The sequence below is a fragment of the Spermophilus citellus genome (genome assembly GCF_964194105.1).
Source record: "Spermophilus citellus genome assembly, chromosome: 1".
Lineage (NCBI taxonomy): Eukaryota > Metazoa > Chordata > Mammalia > Rodentia > Sciuridae > Spermophilus > Spermophilus citellus.
In genome coordinates this window covers 187,722,986-187,744,028 of record NC_138182.1, presented here as the reverse complement: position 1 = coordinate 187,744,028, position 21,043 = coordinate 187,722,986, and the positions used below count along the sequence as shown (strand labels likewise).

General features: G+C 43.6%; 1 protein-coding gene across 3 annotated transcripts in view; it reads left to right on the top strand.

The window, feature by feature from the left end:
• The window catches only part of ARHGAP26 (Rho GTPase activating protein 26), a 426,612-nt gene extending 414,253 nt beyond the window's left edge, over nt 1-12,359 (top strand). For all 3 annotated transcript variants that reach the window (XM_081295152.1, XM_081295154.1, XM_081295153.1), the window contains one exon: nt 6,671-12,359. In XM_081295152.1, the coding sequence (XP_081151278.1) occupies nt 6,671-6,759 (89 nt within the window). In that variant the 3' untranslated portion in view covers nt 6,760-12,359. The remainder of the gene's footprint in view (nt 1-6,670) is intronic.
• Nucleotides 12,360-21,043: the final 8,684 nt, after the last annotated feature.

The following is a 21,043-nucleotide window of genomic DNA, read 5'->3' as shown; positions in this document are numbered from 1 at the left end:
ACACAGAGGACCAAAATATGCTTGCATGTGTTAAATTGTCACTCCTTTGATCAAGTGAAGTCTTTATTTATTTATTTATTTATTTATTTATTTGGTACCAGGGATTGAACCCAGGGACTCTTAACCACTGAGTCACATCCCCAGCCTTTTTTGTATTTTATTTAGAGACAGGGTCTCACTGTGTTGCTTAGGGCCTCAGCTTCCCGAGCTGCTGAGATTAACAGGCGTATGCCACCATGCCTGGCTTCTTTTTCCATTATTAAAATACCTTTATTGAGATATCCATATACCATTGTGGATTTACCCATTTAAAATCTACTTTTCAGTGGTTTTTAGTGTATTCAGAGTTGTACACCCATCATCTAATTCCAGGATATTTTCATCACCCTCCCTCAGGAAATATCCACACCCCCTAACAATCATGCCACATTTACCCCAGCCCTCCTCCAGCCAGCCCAAGGGAGCCACTGATCTACTTTCTGTCCCAATAGATTTGGCTGCTCTGGATATTTCATACACATAGAATTTCACAGTATAACTGGCTCTCTTCACATTGTATAATGTCTTCAAGGTTGATCCATGAAGCCTATGTCAGAACTTCGTTCCTTTTGTGGCTGAATAATGTTCCCCTGTTCGGATCTATACCACATTTTATTTAAACATTTATCAGTGGATGGACATGTCATTTGTTCCCACTTTGGGCTGTTATTAGTAATACTGATGTCCACATTCAGCTATAAGTTTCTTTGAAGACGTATGTTTCCACTGGTCTTGGGGATACGCCAAACAGTGGGATTCCTGGGTCACATACTAACTCTGTTTAACTAAGGAAGTGCCAAATCGTTTTACAAGGAGCTTGTATCATTTTATATTCCTGCCTCCTTTCCTGTAAAGTCTCCTTCTGAAGAAGTTTAAATAGTTAACCAAAAAATAAGACAAGAAAAGATACTCATGTGATTTTTAACTGCCAATTCCATTTCTTCCCAGCAGGGTGCTCTACACCCACCCCAAACTTGGTAATCATCATAAATCTCATGGTGGTAAATGAGAGCAGGAGAGAGGTTGGGTTGAAGGGGTCCTGGGGCCTTACCCAAGCCTTTCTGTGATCTCCAGGAGTCATGGCAGAGTTCACTGACCCTAGTTTGTTTTTAACCAGCAATGCCAGTGACCTTTCCAATTCCCTAAAGAACAGTGCCAGTTTGAACTGAAAGAAAACACCTCTTGGTGTTAACTGAGCTGCAGTCAAAGATGGAACTGACAAAATGTTAATCCACTTTTTAGATTGGTTTGGCTGATAATATTTTATTAGGTCCTATTTTTATTAGATTCCTTCACCTCTATATGAAAAAGCAGGCATTACAGGAGAAAAGAAAACTATTGATGGGTTCAACAGAGGGGTCTTTTTCCCTTTCTGCCTCTCATAGGTTTACTGCTGGAGGTATTAGGTAAGGGCTGTTTAACTTGGATGCTCTGTAGCTGTCAAATGAAATCATCACACCAATCAGAAGAGAGTTTCCTAATGACAGGTTCAGAAGGCACGTGGGCTCCTCTGTGCTGTGTGTATGTTGTACCTCTTATATTTTTATTTTCAGGAATAAGGAGGAGGAGGAGAAGGAGGAGGAGGAGGAGGAGGAGGAGGAAGAGAGGGAGGGAGGGAGGGGCGGGCACACAGAGGCAAAAGGCTGTTGTTTCATAGGGGTTGATCTCAGCCTTGGACTCCAGGCCCGTGCCCTGACTCAAGCAGCTGCTTTGTCAGCTCTTGGACTTTGGTCAGTGGGGGGATGGACATGCAGTACTCGGAAATAACTCCAGTGTCAGCCTTTGCCAGTCTACTAGGAAACTGTGCACTTCACCAGGAGCACCTCACACAGTAACTGGAAAGAGAAATACCTCGTGTTCTCAAGAACATTAGTCATCTGGAAGCAGTGTGATCAGCAATACCTGGAAAATTCACATGGCAGTCACTAAAATTGGGTTCTTGGGATACTTTCATCAGGATCTGAGATGAGCTAGAGCCCTTGGTGGCAGTGCATTGGGTACGGCACTGGTGCTGGGCAGGGTTGTCCCAGGTGCTGCATGCTGATGGAGCGCATCCTCACCAGGGAGCCTCCAAGCTGCCCAGGAAGTGGGGTTCTGGAAGGGCTGCAGGTGGGGGGGTCTTTTCAGCCTCCCTCACTGTCTTCACTGTGACACCCAAGGCTGGGTCATCTCCACTTCTCACTTGGGCATGTGCACCAGCCACCTAACAGGTCTGGTCACTTTCATTCTTTCCCCCACAGAGCATTCCCTATGAAGCAGCCTGTGGTCTTTGAAACATGAAAATCACATCATGTTATTCCCCGCATATAGTACCCCAGCAGCCTCCCCCTACTCTGGGAATTATTTATGTGGCCCAGCTCCTGCCCTTCTGACCTCCTCTCTCCCTCACTTGATATGCTGCAGCCTCACAGGTCACCTTTATGTTTTGAAATAGGGTTGGCAAACCCTATTTCCCCTGCCAGTCAAATCCAGCCCTCCACCTGTTTTTAGAAATAAAACTTTATTGAAACACAGCCATCCATGTTTTTTTTTAATTGACATTTATCTGTGGCACTACAGTGGCAGAGTTGCCAGAGGCACATTTATTATAAGGCTCTTTATGAAAAATATGCAGACCACTGTTCTCAACTGACCCCAAACTCTTGCACAGCTCAGGACCTTGGTACTTGCATTGCCACCTCCCATCTGATTTCTTTTGGATCATTCAGGTTTTAGCCTTTTGAGCTCCTCTCTCCCTACCCAGAACCCTATCCCAGTCTCTCTCTCCTCTTAGCACTACCTGAAATGATATGCTTGTTTATTGATTGATTATCCCTCCCTGGGAGCAGACTCTTGTCTGCTTGTTCTGTATGCTACCAACAAGAATAGTGTCTGGCACACATTAGTTGCTCAATTGTTAAATGAATAAATGTATTTCAACCATACAGAGGTCCATATCCCTTCCAGTTAAGGTTTCTTCCCCCAGGGACATTAGTGATCTTAGTCACACACTTGCCCCCAGTCCACAGTGAGCTAAGGAAGGGAGGGAACTTGAGTGTAGGTGCAGGGGGGATACAACTTGAGTTGTAGGGCATAGCCAAGGACATGGCTGAGGGAGAGTGGGAGGCAGGAAGCACACCCATTTCAGCAGCACCTTATATTTATTATATGCTTGGTGAGCTGGAGAGCCGCCCAGGCAGCCTGCATCAACACCTCTAGTGTTTCTATGGCACATTGAACACTGGTGCAATTCAGAGTGCTGGGCATCAATCAGTGCAGTTCAGCCCACCAAGCACTCATTGAACATCTTCAACATTCAGAGCACTGAGCTAGGCCAAAGCAGTAGAGGTTAGGACCATAGACTCTCAGGTCAGGTGTCCTGGGCTCTGATATACTTCCATCATATAGATATATTGTCCAAAGTGTCTTGTCCAAAATTACACAGCTGGTATCTGTGTAATTTTGGACAAGATACTTAACCTTTCTGAGCGTCAGTTTCTCATTGGCAAAATGAGGATCCTAGCAGAACCATCTCCACAGTCACTCTGAAGATGAAAGCAGGTGATGTGGAAGCCCTTATCAGCAAAGGGTCTACCGCTACACATGTCTACACATGTGTTGTCATTCGGATCTTTAAGGAGCACATTCCCTGGTTGAATAGAGGCGGGATATAGGATAAAGGGCTTGGTCTCTGAAATCAGACAATTTGTGTTCAAATTCTGTTTCTACCGTTAAGACCATGTATAAATTAATTCGCCTGCCTGGGCCCTATTTTCTCATCTATAAAGTAGGGATGAAGATGATAATACAAGTGAGGACAGTGAAGGTAAGATAATCAATATATCTATAATTTTGAGCACAACAACTGCTTGATAGTGAGCATTTCTAAGTGTTCCACCAAGCAGGGGGAATTATTGAAGTTGTCACGCCAGGGAGTGCTATAACACAAACCAAAATGCACTAAAAAACTGTGTGGAGAATCAAAGCTTCACATTGGAGCAGTTTATTAATAGGATCCCCAAAACACTACATGGGATGTCCCATGAGTCTTCTAGGAGTCAGGAGGAGGGAGCGAGCAGGTGGAAGTGATTGCATGATTCTAATGAAGCTGGGGCTTCAGCTAAGTCTTAAAGTGATGACAGAAAACTGAAGACGTCTGGAAAAAGGGACATCTGGGGCTGCCTCCCTCCTCCATCAGTTAATAAAAACTTGCAATTTAATTTTTATTTCCATCTTTATTACATAGGCATTTTTGCACAGAAAAGTCAAAGCTCTTCTGTGCACCAATTAAAATACAGATTCCTGGGCTCCAAGAATCTAGAGATTCTTCTTTAATTCATTTGGTGGGGCCCAAGAATCTGGTGAGCATGCATGTGATGATGATTCACATGATTGGCCACTACTGTCTCATAAACCCTTACTTGAAGACCCTGTGCATCAGCAGACTGACCCAAGGCCTGCTGTATCCCCTGCCATGTCATTTGACATATCTCTTGGCCTCCAGTTTGAAGGGCCTCCCTTGTCCCCTCTGATTTTTCCCTTAATCTGCAAAATATGTCTCTGATGTTTGCAGATGTTACTACCTCAGTACCTATGCTGTTTGAACAGCTGGCCAGGAAGGGCGACATGTCTACAGGAGGTGAACTTGGTGTGCCCAGTGTATTAACAGCTCAGCCAGGAGCTATGCCGTGAAGCTGGGCGGGGGGCTCTTTTGGTCGTTTTTAATTTTGTTCATTTGGTTTATTTTTTTCTTTCTAGGCCTTTCATTTTGGGGGATGGGTTTGACTTGTTCATTTTGATTCTCAACCTCTGAGGTTTCCTGATGCCTTAGTGGGTACGGAGAGTAGGCCCTCACCCAGGTTTTACTAGGGTGTCTAGTCAGCTAGTCCACATGACCAGACAAGTGATGCATGGTCCTCCCCAACTAACCTTACCAAGCATTTATGATGTGCCTGGCCCTGGGCAGTGCTTCACCCTTATTGTCTCCTCTAATTGACACAAGAAGGGGAAAGATGTCATTGCCACCACTTCATAGGTACAGAACTGGAAGTGATATTGGCAGCTTCAGCTGGGCAGGTGGGCTGAGGACAGGGGTATCTGGGTGCTGTTCAGGGGTGGCCTGAGACCTTGGTGACTAGAAAGGCCAGATGGCTTTTAAGTTGTGTGTGTTCTCGTGTAGCACTTCTCTCCAGACTCTTCCTTGTGTGGGTTGCCATGGATGTAAAGTATCCTTGCTTACTTCAGCTTTATTCTAAAAACCTAGTGAGGGGCTGGGGTTGTGGCTCACGGGTAGAGCGCTTGCCTCGCAATGTGAGGCACTAGATTTGATCCGTAGCACCATGTAAAAATAAACAAACAAAATAAAGTTATTGTCTCCATCTACAACTAAAAAAAAAATTTTTTTTTTAATTAACCTAGGGCAAGAAACTACAGGATTTTGGAGGCCAAGGAATAGACGTGTGACCTTGTGCTTTCCTAAGGAAGCATGTGAAGCATGTATGCATTTGACATTGATCTTCTCTAAGCCTCAGGGCCTGTCCTTTTGCTCCCTCCCCATTTGCTTCCTTTGGTTTCTGTTTTTGCTTCTTTCCCTACAAACCGAAAGTAGAATTATATAGTAGTGTTAGGGCGGAAATGCTTTTCTAGAACAAGCTCGGGAAGTTACTTAATTAGCCCAGGAAGGGAACGGGGGAAATTCATTTTTTTCCAAACAATCTCATGTAATTGGAGTTTTCCTAATACATTAAGAGTAAATGTCCTGCCACGCCCCAGAGATCTGCATTTCCCCTTCACAAATGCAGACACCTCCTACCTCCTGGTCCCACAGCTCCTTCTTTCTTCCTTCCTGCTATTGACTACTTTGCAGACTCAGCTGGATTTTTCTATCATCTTTGTAATATCACAGTGGTTTCCATGGAGATGAATTATGATGTCACAAAAATGGATCTGTGTTCTTTGGATACTGAAAAAAATCAAAGGATCAGTAAACTTGGGAAGTGGCAGTAGAAGGAAGAAGAGGACAGCTTTCAGACTTGTTTATAGGAAGGGGGAAATTTCTAGAGTTACAGAGGAAAGAAAAGTAAGGATGTGGGAGGGACAGCTCACCCAAAGGCTGCAAAATGGAAAAAGAAAAAAATTTGCAAGGAAATTAGAAGCAGAGGGTAGGATTTGAAGGAAAATAAAATACATGATTAAAAGCTAGACATCATTAAAGACTAGTTCTTAGCAGTCCTTATGAGCACTCTACTTGGTGATACTGAGTAGCTAGGTGGGTACATGGATGGATGGATACATACATGGATGGAGCACCCAACTGTTAACCTCTAACCTAAAAAATACAAATCTGTCACTTAAGTTGGAACAAGATCTTCACAAAGCCCTTCAAACCCCTAAAATTGTATGCAAAAAATTTTAATGCCTGTTTCCGTTTCCTTTTTGTTATGGAAAAAAAGTTCAGAACAGCTTTCAGCAGAAGGCTGATATCCCACGAAAGGTTGAGAACCTCTGGTTTAAACGAGCCCCAGAATTATGTAATCTAACAAGTGGTTGCACTTATTCCCCAAACTTCTTGACACACACACACAACACACATCCAGCACTTGCGCTATGTATAATGTCATTTCTTCTCACCCTCTCTCCCCTTCCCATACAGTCCATCCATCTCAGGAGCCTGGCTGGTTGGAGGGGACTCTGAATGGAAAGACTGGCCTCATCCCTGAGAACTACGTGGAGTTTCTCTAACCATGGGCCCCAGCAGAACTGCTGAGCTTTACATGGTATCCATGACAACCGCTGATTCCAGTGTTGTAGGCCAGTTCTCATTTTCCACTGAGAAAAGCAGGAAGACTAACTCCAGTGCTACCTGTCGACATGAATGTTTCTGGGAACTCGCGTCACCCATCTCCACAATCATCTCAGCTAACGAGAGGCAATACTGGAAGAAACAGAAGGCAATCAACAGAGGAGGCCATTTGATTTTGATAAGAGAAAGGCTTGCAAAGCTATTTTTTCATGAGTCCCCTAAACAGGGAGCACTGATTTTGTTTCAACAGTCATTCAAACCCCCAACCTTTAAAGGAGGAAGTAGGATATATACAATCCCCAAGGGCACACAGCATAGCTAAGTTTGACAGAGAAAAAAAAAATTCTGGCACCAAGGTCCAGGCTGGGTCCCTTGCTTTTGTTTACAACAGTTTCTCTTTCTGTCGTGCCTCTAATTCTGAAAACCCACAGTGCTGCAGACAGCTGGGTCTGTCTGTTTGCATGCAGGATGGAGAGGGGTGACAGCTATGTTTATATAACATCCAATCTCTCACCATCTCCAAAGCAGCCCTTGGCCCATCATCAGCAAAATTCAGTCCATTCCTCTTATGCAAAGGAGCATGCACACTCCCTCCTGAGCTGGAAACTTCTCTGCCATTGAGGGCTGCCATCACCTAGTAACCATGGCAACCCAACCTACTCTAAAACCAAACCAAAAAAAATAAATAAATAACACCACACACCTCTTTGCTTGGCACAATCCCCCTTCCCCATTTTGGGTTTTTGAATGGTCTTCCAATCACCTGGAGCAGAGGATCAAGGAATTAGGGTCATCTACTTGGGGCAGACAGGATAGCAGCTAGGAACTGTTGCCTCTCTAATGAATTTCAGAGGCATCAGGATATATTTGGAGAAAACTCCTCTAGCAGTGTCTTGAGATTATAAATAGGCTTAATATTTCTGTTCTTCATAGAACTGGTATTTGCTTTCTAGAGAGTAAGATGCCTCCTTCCCAATGGGTGACCGTCTGACTGGTTCAGTTGTGTCCTCCCATTCACTTGGTCCCTCTTAGTCACTAGTCCCTGCCCTTGGGGATTCCCACCTCTGGCTCTGTTGCAGTGTTTTGGGCTGCTGAGCACTGGTGCCCTGTGGTTTTCAGGGATGCTTCCCAGGCTGACTCTATGGTCTGTAGGATAAAAGGACATCTACTACATTCACTGCCACCCAGAAAAAGGGAATCATTTCTCAAGCTTTCAAGGAATGAGATAAATATCATAGGCCACTGACATTCAGGAAGACACCAGAGTTGGGGGCATGGATGATGGAATGGATACCTTCTAAGAAAGGGAATTTCCTACTCAAAGGGCTGGGTCTTGTGGAAGATTGTCTTGGATGGGGAAGTTCCACCTGGACATTTCTAATTCACTTGACCTCCAAAGAACAGAGTCGCCATATCTTCCATGTGTGAATCTTCTTACAAGAAGGACAACTATAAACTGTCAATCTCCCCAGGAGTCCCTTGGAAAGGCAGCATTGCTCCAGAGTGTCCTGTTTCTGGAATTCCGTTAGGGACCTCTAATGAAGAAAAGAAAAACTTGAATTGTGTTGAATTACTGTATCTTTTTCTTTCTTTTTTTTTTTTAAGATTAACTTGTAAATAGAGTGATTTGAAACACTATATGGCAAAGTTTTATATTTGATATTCTTTAAGCTAGTTGCTTCACATTTAGGCTGTGATTGCTGAATAAATGTGTTTTAGAGTGAGAGAAAGGAGGCAAGGTGGAAGAGTTAAGGTCATTGTCCCCTCTGGCCTGGCAGCAGAAGATATGCCCATGTGCCTGTTTTCTGCTGGCTCCTGTTGATGGGTGCAGCAGATCAAAGTGGTTCGGTCTTTTGTATTTTACATGTGTTTTTGAGCATTCTGTGATTTGGAGATAGAAAGAGCATCTTCAGGCAATGAGATTTTTCCAGAAATGCCCACTTAGCAGTAAGCTAAAGCTCAGGATTCAAATAAGTGGGTCCAGGGATGAAGTTTTTTATTGGGGGGGGGGTTGTTTTGTTTTGTTTTCATTTTGATTTGTCTTGTTTTTCATTCTCAGGTGTATCTCTTGGTGTACTCCAAGGTGTTAAGAGAGAAGGAGATGGGACACTTGGTTTACCCCTTACTTCTCTCTGCATCTTCTAAGGCTTTATCCATGGGGACACTCCACTTTGTAAATTGTGTCTATAAGTTAAAACAAAAGAGCCAGCTGCTCGGGATCTTTAGTTCCTGATGTGCTGCTGCTTTCGCTTTTCTCCTGCTCTATTTTACCTCTAGATTCCCTGCAACCCCCAAATAAGAAAAAGACCCCAAGAGGGATGTAGATTGTGTCATTACAATTTTCAAGATGGCTTTGAAGCTAGCGGAGTTTTTGATTCACTATTCAGTTTATCAGCTCCAGGATTATCCAGCTGATATCTAGGAACTCACCCAGAAGCAAGTGAGACATAACACTTGAATCAAAGAAGAATTAAGCATGGACAAGACCCAGACAGGACTCAAGAAAGCTATTGTTGAAACCCAAAGAGAAAAGGAATATACTAATGTATGCCCAGCCTGTTTCCTATGGGCTTGGGAACAAGGTGGGAGATGAGGGGCATGCACACTTATTTACATATCATTGTACTTTCCAGATTTAAAGAGCCCAGGATAATGATTTTGATGCATTTGATGTTTTAATTTGTCACCTGACCCATAGTACCTGGAGTTTAATGTAAAGGAACAGAAGTAATATAGTGGAGCACACTATATAGCCACTTGGCCCCAGCTTGAGTACTTGGAAGTGTGTCCTTCCCCCCTGAGATAGCCCTGTTTTGAAGCTTCTCCCAACAGAATCTTTTAGGCAGACACTTCCCAGCTTCCCTGAAGCCATTCTGGGCCTGTGACAGCTGTTCTGTTTAGCCAGGCTTCTCTCCCTATCAGCTGAAGAACTGGAGAAACTGTCCAGAATATGAACCAACCAGTAGGAAGGAACTTGAAGATTAAAAATGAATTTTAAACTGGGTGCTGTGGCATATTCCTGTAATCCCAGTGGCTTGGGAGGCTGAGGCAGAAGGATCTCAAGTTTAAAGGCCAGCCTCAGCAACTTAGTGAGGCCCTAAACAACTTAATGAGACCCTGACTCAAAATTAAAAACAAAACAAAACATAAAAAGGGTTAGGGAAGTGGCTCAGTGCTTACATGCCCCTGGGTTCAACCCCTGGAACAAACAACAAAAAAATGAATTTTACTCTCTCCATTATCCAGGCCTCCCATCCCTAATTCTTTCTGCTTTAACAGGGAACTCTAAGGAAGATTAGAGAAATGAATTGGTATCAGAGTAGAAGATCATCCATGAGGATCCCAAAACTTTCCTAGGAGCCTTGAGTTTCCTTTATATGCTTATAGCCTGAATCTTTGGGGGTTATCAAGCTCCGCCTTTCACTCCTTCAGGCACTCCCAGAAGCCCACAGCTAAACAATTCCATGCCAGGAGAGAATAACTTGCATCACATCCCTGCCCCCAGGCAAAATCCTGACTTTCACAAGACTAATGAAATTCTCTCCAGTTTTTCAAAATAAACATGCCACACCTCAGAGGAAAGTCTTTCTGTCAACTGAGTTTGCCCCCCAAAATGGTAATCCCTGTCACACTAAAAGCTCTATCTTGACTACAGAGGCTCCAAAAACATTCCTCATTGAGGGCTGGCAAACAGAAGGAACACTGCAGGTAGCCAGGTTGTCAGTTCATGACCATTTATTGGTGCATTTTGTCCTCTGACTTCTGTTTCCAAAAGCAAAATTGGATCAGAGTTTTATATAATGGGACACCCAGCTGCACCAACGGCCACCATAACACCCATGGTTTGCTTTGCTATTGAATGTTTTACGAGCAACCATGTTCCCCAAATAGGTAGCCAGCCCAGAAGGAACCAAAGCCTCTTAGCTGCCTGGCTTTCAAAGGAATGTCCTAGGTGTCTGTCTAGGGAGTTATCTATCATCTCTGGCAAAGTTGACAATAATCAATTATGGTGACAGTCCTGCCCCACATCTCTTTAAAGTCAGCCAGGTGCCCTCTCACACACCCTGTGCTGGTGTTTAAAAAATGTTTCTTGTGCTCAAATGTGTTTGGCAGTCACACTGATCTTCTGGGTGCTGAACCACTTCTCCGTAATTGTAGCATCAAAATGACAACAGTGCAGAGCAGGGAACCTTGCACAATCCTGCAGCATGCCTGAGATACTCCAGCAAGTAATAATTAGCTTTCTTCCTTTTGCCGCCTACAGTACTTGTCTAACTGAAGAGCTTCCCAAAGCAGACAGAGAGGTCACATAGAGAATCCCGATGTGATTCAGAGCCAGCCCTTGCTGAAATGTGGTCTCTCACGGAAGCACCTCTGTTCCTGAGAGAAAAAGTATTGGATGTAGGGAGTGTGGCGAACCATTCTGAGAAACTCTGGATTATTTTAGAGGGATAAAATATTGTTTTTAATGGGGAGGAAAAACAACTACAGAAAAATTTCACAATATTTTTACAAAATCTTGGTGGGACATTATAATGTGAAAATGTCTTTCAATGTGGAATGGTTTAGAGAGCAAAGACAGCTCAGTCCTAGACCCATGGAAGGAGAACAGTTAGCCATTGTGTCCAACTTCACAGTAGCGTAGTCAGTGAGAATCAGAGTATTGATAACCAAAATGTCCGAGTTCCTGGAGCAGCCCTCTTGAGGCTATGACAGTCTCTGTCATTATATACCATTCATTTGTACAAAGTTGTCCAAGTGGACACTTACAAGCAGCTTTCTTGGTTATTCAGATGCCAGGATCAACCTTATATCTGTGAAAAGATATATCTGATGATTCTAAGGTGTAAATGTATGTGCTTGTGTGTGTGTGTGTATGTGTGTGTGTGTGTGTGTGTGGCACATACCTACACATGTAAAGATACAGACTCATACAAAGACCCACATGAGGAGGCTGTTGATTGCCTAGCAAAAGATCAAAGATGTAAATTAAGTGCCATTCAAAATCTGTGTTCATATTTATCAGGTAGTGTTATCTGCAGCTATGTTCCTTCTTAACTTATTAAAAGTCATGTTGAAAAAAAGATCAGTTCCATAAACGCTTAGTTGCTAATGCTAGGCTAGTGTTCAAAAACACTCTAAAAGACAGTGTGTCCATATTTTGGGAAAGAAACTATTTGCATGTTTAATTCATGATTTAGATTACCTCTGAGTATACTGTAAAATGCTGTGTGATATAATATCAATAAAGTACTTATAAAATGGCACTTTAATGTTTTCTTTAAAAAAAAGAATGCACTGTTTTAAACTTCAGTATTGAATATTGACTGGTGCATAGAATCAGTTTCCATAATTAAAAAGTAATCTGTGATTAGGATAGAACTTTTCCCCTATTATTAGAAAAACATTTTACTGTGTTCAGGCTTTTAAAAAAATGTGCTTTGGTGTCATACGTGTATCTATAAAAACACAATTTTGGTCAAGCAGCCTCTAAAACTCGGCTTTCTTATATTTGCTTGGTTATGTGACAATCCCTATGAAATGAGTGGAAATATGACTTTTGAATTAAATGACTTTTCCATTTGGTGATATGTCTGTTTCTTGAGTTTCTGATAGTTTTGGCTCAAAGTATTTTAATATTTCTTCAAATGAACATGTAGACCATGATCAAAGATCCTAAATGGAGGCTCCTGCAGTTATTTTTGTGTGTGTGTTTACAGTGCTGGGGATTGAACCCAGGGCCTCACACATGGCCAGCAAGTGCTCTACCACTGAGCCACACATCCCCAAGCCTCCTGTAGTTATTGGTGACAAACAGAGGACTGATTTTTTTAATGATCTCTGAGGAGGCTTTATTTCCATTTAGGAAGAGGTCAGATGCTAGTGCACTTTGAAGATGGGCTAATCAGGCATTTTACACAATGAAGTCCCCAAAATTTATGTCCCACATTACATTTCTGACTTTGTCTCCCAGGGTCACATTGTTTTATTTTTCCTAAATTCACTATTCTGATCAACTGCTCTTCTCCAGAACTTCAGGAACACAGTATGGAATAGGCAAAAAGCCCCAACACAAGCAGGCCAGCCCATGTTCCTGAGTCTTAGTCCTCAGACAACTTCCAGGAACATCCTGCACTGCAGCCTGGGACCAGGTTTATAATGAGCTCCCAGCTTCTGCTGCAAGCTGAGCCACTTCACTGACATCTCTGAAGGAGGGAGTCTGGGGAAGCCAGAGCTGTGAGAACTGAGGTGAGGCTTCTGACTGCAGCTGCTTGCATGGGGGAGGAGGACGAATGTGAGGCTCCCTTGGTGCCTGAGTCTAAGGAGCTGCGTGTGTTGCCCTCCTTGGCTACTACTTCAGGTGCTGCCCTCCGTGGTTGCAGGTTCCTCTGGAAAACTCCCAGCACCTGAAGCTTTCCGCCTGGGTAGGGACCTTCAGGATCTAGCTGAGGCCCTCTGAGCACAGCACACATATGTATCTGCCATGGTTGTAGAGAGGAGGAAATACGGTAAGCGAATCTTACCTTGGCCTTGGCCTTCCTAACAGACTCCCCAGTCACTTCAATTCTCACATCTTCCTAACACGAAAGATTTTCATTTTCGTTTTGCTTTTAGCAGCCACTCAGAGCAGAGATCAAACTGTCACGTCCTGTGGTTTACTTGGTATTTTTCGCTTGTTAGTTCTGGCTGCATGATTATTTATAAGAGCACACTGGTTAGAAAGGGCCTTGATTGACACTTGAAATTAGGTAAATGTTAGACAGTGGGTGTGAAGATAGATTTTTCTCAGACCCCAAACCTGCTTGCTCTTGAGAATTATGTCATGGCTCTAATTTCCTCTTTTCTCAGTTCTTTCTCAACCTCCACTCAGATACCACACATCTCTCCTACCCCGATGTGTCAGTGTCATTGGCTTGCCCTCCTTTTAATAGCACTAAGCTAAGCTGCAACTAATTAACTGTGCTGAGCTAGTCAGTATCGGCTGCCTCCCCCTGCACAGCAGCCAAGGGAGGTTCTGACGATGCGCTCACTGCTCAGGGCCCTGAGGCTCCTCGCATGGGCGGCTTCCAATAGCTGTCCTCAAGAGGGGCAAGCACACTCCAGGGTGCATCCCCAGACCACCCAACCATGCTACCCAGCCAGCATCCGATGGTGTGGACCAAAGCAGAAAGGCTTTCAGTTGAAGGGATCAAAACCAAGACCCATCATATTCCACAGCACTTGGCAATACCTGTCTGTGTATCTATCCAGTTTCTTGTGTGATTGACCCTGGAGGCTGGCTGAAGCATGTCAGCTCAAACCCAGGTAGCTACTGTAACTTCTAAGGCTTTGGCAAACATTCAAGTGTAGCCTTGAATTCTCACGTCCTCTCTTCAGGAAACAAATCCCATTTCACCCTCTACGACTCGTGTCTTAGGCCCACCCTAAAGTTCTCAGATATGGTCTGACACTGTGGCCACATATCCTTTTTGCATTTTGTGGAGGTAGTTTATTGGAAGTATTTTCATTTCTTCATTAACTGTTTTTCTGCCTTTTTTTTTTTTTGTGTACCTTCCTCTGTGGAAAAAAAAAATGGGGTCATAATGCCTCACATTTGTGATTAAGATAAAGGAATGGCTGGCTCTCTTTTACCATTTTTCTCCCTCATAATCCTTTTATTTCTATTCTTTTTTCTCTTTTTTTTTTTGGTACCAGGGTTTGAACCTAGGGGTGCTTAACCACTGAGCTACATCCCCAGACTTTTTTGCTTTATTTATTTATTGCAATAATGTCTTGCTAAATTGCTGAGGCTGGCCTCTAATTTGAAATCCTCCTGCCTCAGCCTCCCAAGTCACTGGGATTACAGGCATGTGCCACCACACCTGGCTTCCTTTGTAATATTTTCTACATATAATTTACTTTCTATCCGTCCCTTAGCAGGGACAGAGACCTGGTCTTGTTCATCCATCTCTACCCAGACCTAGGCAGGGCCTGACACACAGGTGCCACATAGCACCTGGGTACACTAAACAAGTAATAAAGTCAAGTGGGAAAGCACTGGTCTAAACTGTAGTCCCTCCTTCCTCTATTATTTTACAGTTATGGTTGAAAGAAAGAAACTGAGTATCATTAGACTTGGGTACTTGAGCTCGATGTAACTGTGACCCTTGGCAAAACACTGTGTGCTCAAGGGCTGGGGTTGAGGCCTGTTGGAGCAGGACTCCCCACCCTCTACTCAGACACAAACAGCCACATTCTTTCCCAGCTTCCTTGGCTAGTGCTCAGCACAGGAAATCATTGGGAGAACAGGCTGACCCAGAGCCAAAAGACCCTTCACTGTCATCCGGGTTACTTATGGGTTGTTTTATGAACCTCATACCAAGCTGGAAGCCAGCCTTCAAGCAAAACCACATCAGAATCACCCCAAACATTAAAAGCACTCCTTTATAAGGACCCACCAAGGAAATTCCATGCTGTCCCATGGGAACATGGTCTGGGATCTAGCACTCTCACTAAGAATTCTCTGTGTCCTGCTGAAGTTTCCCATGTTGCAGCCGGCGTCCATTTCCATTCTCATTCCTCCAACTGGAGAACACTCAGTCATCATCCTCTAGAGCAGACGCCCTCCATTTTGTTTTTATGCTTCCATTCAGCAACTGCTCCCTGACCAGCCATTGTGTACCAGGAGCTGCTAACACCAAGAGGAGTATGTCACAACCTCTGTCCTTGTGGAACTCAGCATATAAGGAGAGGCGTTTGTCATGCATGTGGCATTGCCACACCAGTAGGATGTGGTGGTGGGGGTGGCAGGTGGCACCATGGAAGGTGCATCCTATATACCTGGGAGGAAAGAACCAGAGAAAGCGTCTCGGAAGAGGTGCATTCAAGATGGACCTTAACAGAGAGGAGCTTGCCACTTGGGCAAATGGAGAAGTATCCTAAGTAGAAGAACAGCGATGTATGAAGCAGGGAGGGAAAATGTGATATCACTATGACCAGAACATAAGAAGATAGGGCTTTCTGGAAATTGAAAACTATTCACCCTCATTCACCCCCACCTTGGCCTTTGAGCTTCTGTTTTCTCTCTGTGATAATATTAGCTTTCTCATGGGGTACCCAGTACCTAGGATTCACTCACTGATTCCTCAGGACATTATGAATGAAGTGCTATAATTACTGCCTTTGAACAGATGAGAAAACTGAGGGTCAGGGAGATCACACTAGCTACAAAGGGGTGGTAAATCCAAAATTCCCACATGAATCTGTCTGCTTCTAAAGTCCACATGTCCCTTTAAAATTCATTTACATTTTTCTTTATAGATACACACACAATTTTATGTAAGTGCATACTCACAATCGCATCACACGATTCTTTTATAATTGTGGAAGTTTTCTTTTTCATTTTTAATTTGGCTTCTCCCTCTCTGTAACCAATGCCAACAGCCACACTTTGTCTTTCTTAGGAGATAGTCCTTCAGAAAGCACAGCCTCTGGCAAACTCTCAGATTTGGTTTTGCAGAGGTAGGAATAATACTGGATATATTTTATTAAAAACTTTCTTTCCTCCTTGGATCCCTTTGCTTGCTCGTCTTGAGTGAGTAGTTCGCAATTCTTGAGCTTGGCGTAGACTCCTGGTTCTCTGGGCAGCTCCAAGGACACTTCAGCAGCAAGTGTTGGCCAGTCCCAGCATCCTTGAGCACATGGCATAGAGACAGCCCCTGCAGAGGACCCAGCCATGTTTTATTGGCTGGAAACATGGAATGTGATTTTTTTTTTAGCTTAACAATTTGAACACAGTTCTTTTCCCCACCCTGATCCAGCTGCCCAGGACAGACCTTCAGGCTCTATGGCATTGCCAGGGAAATCCCATGAGCGTGTGTCTTCTTGTGGGAGAAGCAGTGTTTCTTGCGCTATCTGCTCATGCTCAAAAATAGATAATTTTCGTGGCGTTTTAACTCCTTCTTGAGTACAATGAAATATGGAAGAAGAGTTAGAGAACAGAACAGGGAACTCAAAATAGATGATAGGAGGCATTCTGTAGAGCGCAGGGAGTATCTGATGTCTGCAGAGATGGGCTCCAGAGAGAGACCTTCACCCAGGCTGCCATAGCCCCTGAAGGGTCAAACTGCTGCATGTTGAGATGACAGGATGTGCTAGGTCTCAGGGAGCACTTCCATTCCATAGGAATCATATTAATTTCTTTATATCATCATCTCATATAATTCTCAAATCAACCCTATGAAATAGGTACTGTTTTGCAGATGAGGAAGCCAAGTATTAGATTGGGAAATTTGTTCAAAGTCACCAAGTTAATGAACAACAACAGAGATTCAACCCCAGCTGAACCCAGAACTTATACTCTAAACTCTCACACTCTTCTTACTCTAGGGATGGACTCAGAAGTTACACCTGCTGGATGCCCTCCTTACTCCTCCCACCCAAAGGAATAGGATAGCTGTTATTTTTATCTGCTTGGTATATGGTACCCCTTCTTCTGGTAACATGTTCCTTTGGGAAGCCACAGGTCCCAAGGGTTTATGTGACCTGGCATAAAACCCAGATCCAATGGTGTCCATGTGGCCCTGGTCTGGCCTATGAGATGATCAGATTCACTCAGCTACAGTGATTGGTTGATTCAGAATAGATCCAGAGCCTAATTAAGTTCACAGAGCTGGGGCTTTGTCCTGGGACAAGGTGTACAGGACATAGCAAAGGAATTCCTAATATCAGCAATGAATTGTACGGCCAATTGTCCCCACCCTCAAATGGCTTTTTAGCTTAAGCTAGGCCTGCCATTTGTCTTTATTTGAAGGTCCAGTGTGAGGGTCCGCTACTTTATATGGACTATTTTTTAAGAATTTAATAGTGACTCTGTTAGAAAAGTCACTTCAGATAGCAATCAAAAAATTTTAAAACTTTGTTGCCATATAAAAGGAAAAAAAAAAAAAAACTTGTCCTGATTTGACCAAGACTAGAATTGGTTTACCAACAGAAAAGTCCTGATGCCTTTCTTCACTTCACAGGCAAAGCTTATTTCTTAAATTCTATTTGTTCTCCATTCTGAGTGGGAAGAAACCATGACTGAATCTCCTAAACATGGGGAGGAATTGTGCTTTTCCAACCCTAGTTGAGTCAAGTCGTCACTTGATGACTTGGTCTCTCCAGCGGTACATTAGCATTGAGACTGGAATGCTCATGAAGGACACCCCCCCCTCCCAGTCAGTAGTAACAAAGAATGGCAATAAATCATGCCTAATCATGATATGGAATCGGGTAGCATAAAGTGCTCCTCAGCTCAGAAGGATGTTCACACACTCCAGGGACCGCACCCAAACCTGTTCAACCATCCCACGAATGTGAGTCTGAGAAACTCCAGGGGCACCCAGTTAAGACCTTCATCTTAGCTTGGGTGGGGCAGCATAGTTGGAGGCCCCAGAAGGGAGTGGGTATACCAAATCAGCCTAGATACCCCCTGCTGCTCTGTCCCCAGGATATGCTAATAGCTGTCTTATTTCAAGGACTACCAGATAAAGAATGGGATTCCAGAACTTATAGGAAATCCTATAAGCAAGAAGGGTGCTTCTAGCCCACACAAGATTGGACTTCATTTAAGCACAGCACTTTAATACTTTTAAGGTTCATTTTTTTTTTCCTGCTCCAAATCTTAATGTTGACACCTGATAACAAATGTTTAGAAACCCCCTGTGAGAGGGAGGGAAAGAGACAAGATGGATGGAAGGAAGGAATTGTGAACACCTTATCATAGCATTCAGGGATTTAGGCTTTTTATCAATATGGTCTTAGTCTCGGAGGCACCAACTACTTACCATTCTACCATAGTCTGAACAAAGGTTCACTTTTCCATTTGCTCAGTATTCATTGGACATCAACTGTGTCCTCAACCAAGTGCTAGATGCTATCTTCCACTCAAGTCCCTGTGGTGGAAGGCCCTTAACTTCTTCCATTCCAGGGGAATTTGTTGTTTCGGCCTGTTTAGCACCCATTTCTTCTTAATAGCATCTTTGTTTTCCTGAGGGGATAAAGCCTTGCCTGCTCTCCAGTCCCATGGGTTTGTTCAGCCTGGCATCAACCCTGGATCCAGTGGTGACCAGGCAGCTCTGGGGTGGCCTAAGAGATCATGGATTCCACCCAGCCCAGATGAAATGACTGGTTGATGTAGAAATGGACACAGGGCCTAATTAAGTCCAAGGAGAATTCACTTTTTAATTATTTTAAAATAATTAAAGAGAGACTTTCTGTCAGCTGGATTTGGAGCCATGAGGGCTGTGGGCAGTCATCTTATCCCCTTGATGGAGGCACCTGCTTGAGAATGGGGCAGCCTCGAGTGGATGTTAAAAGAGACAATCGCATTGGTTGTTGGTCTAGATGCACCTGAACTTTCCCAGTACACAGCCCAATAAATCCTCATTTGGAGGGGAGGATTCTAAATAAAGCATTGGCATGATTTCTATGGTTTTCTTCCCACTAGATTGTCTGTTCCTCTGTGAGGAAGACAGAACACTGGTCTTGGAGTCAGAAAACCTGACATTAAGTAGGGTTCTACTCTCTCCCAGGCATTGGGTCTCAATCCATTGTCTTATCTGAGTATTATTTTCCTAATTTTTGAGAGGGACATAAAAGTGCTTACCTTCTAAAATTATTTGGGTTAAACAAAATGACATTTATTAATGAGCTTTACAAAGTTCACCATCCTCAAAATCAATAATATGGTATTACAATATGAAATTCTTCACCACCTTGCAAAGAGTCGACAGTATCTAGATGTTTGTTAAATTGTTTCATAGACATTGCTGCTCTTAGCCAACCAGGGCTGTTAGGTGTTTGGGGATGTATGAGCTCTGTCCATCAACCATTAAAGGACAACCCTAGATGTCATTTATTTCTCCCAACTTGCTTCCCTGGTCACAGTCAAAAGGACTAGACATGGGCAGATACCTAAGCCAAAAGGTGTCATGGGGACAGCCAGAATATCCTGAAACTCAAGTGGCCTGCTTGAAACGCATGTCACAGACCAGTCAGATAGATGTTCTGCTCCTGTAAATTTGACCTCCCAGGGAAGCCACCCACATAGATGGGGACAGGAGCTTTCCTAATGTGGAGCGAAGACTGGTGACCATGTTGTGCTGGGTACAAGTTTAAAGACAGAGTTTAAGGAGCCCTGTCTTCAGAGACAGGAGATTGGTGCAGAAATAAAAGACCAAATAGAATCACTGAAGAGAGAAAAGCTGCTTCAATCTTGGACAGATTCTAATTTTCCTAGAATGACCTGTTTAGGTCTGCGGAATGTAGCTCAATGGTAGACCATTTGTCTAGCATGCATGAGGTCTTGGGTTCAACCTCCAGGACTGCAAAAAAAAAAAAAAAAAAAAAAAAAAGGACAACTGGTGGGCGAGGCCAGTTATACTTTGTGTCCTGCTTTAGAACTCCAAATGATCTTTATGTCCTTATAATTAATACTTCCTTGTATCTGGGTGAATTGAATGACTTTTTTTCCTTACAACCAGGAAAGCCCTTCTTTGAAGCATCATGGGTCCTAGTGGGGGAAACCAGAGGTTCTGGCAACTAAATGATTGGTTCAAGGTCATTTTGGGATACAGGATGTCCAGCTTCTGGGTGTTTTACCCTGTGGAGTTCCAAGACTAGGCACCCATTGTGAGGTATCATACTGGAAGAGAGTATGGTGAGTGGATCTTGTGCCGACCTCCCTTTCCAGCCAGGGTTGGGAAGGATGGGTTTAGAAACTTGCAGGAGTTGGAGCACTAATTCCTACTAACAGAACTTAGTCTGTTTTTGTCATTAACATTATCTTTGCTCCTTTTTCCCCTCACAATATTGAGGACTGAGTTGAGGGCTTCTCACGTGCTAGGCAAAGTACACTACCACTGAGCTGCATCTCCAGACCTTTTTATTTTGTTTTAAGATAGGGTCTTGCCCAGGCTGGCCTTAAACTAATGATCTTCCTGCGTGAGCCTCCCAAGTAGCTGAGATTACAGGTGCCTGTCACCATGCCCTGCTGCCCATTGCTGTTTGAACACACACAATCAGCAGTGGTGTTGCAGACAGCCAAGTGAAAATGACCACCTTCTTCTTTTCTTTGCCCACTTGACATTCTTTCCCTTGGTAATACCTGGAATGGTTTCTATGAAAGGCAAACCTGGGGATCCTGAGCACCACAAAAAAATCTCAAGCACTTCACCATGTTGCTGTTCTCAGATGCTAGGA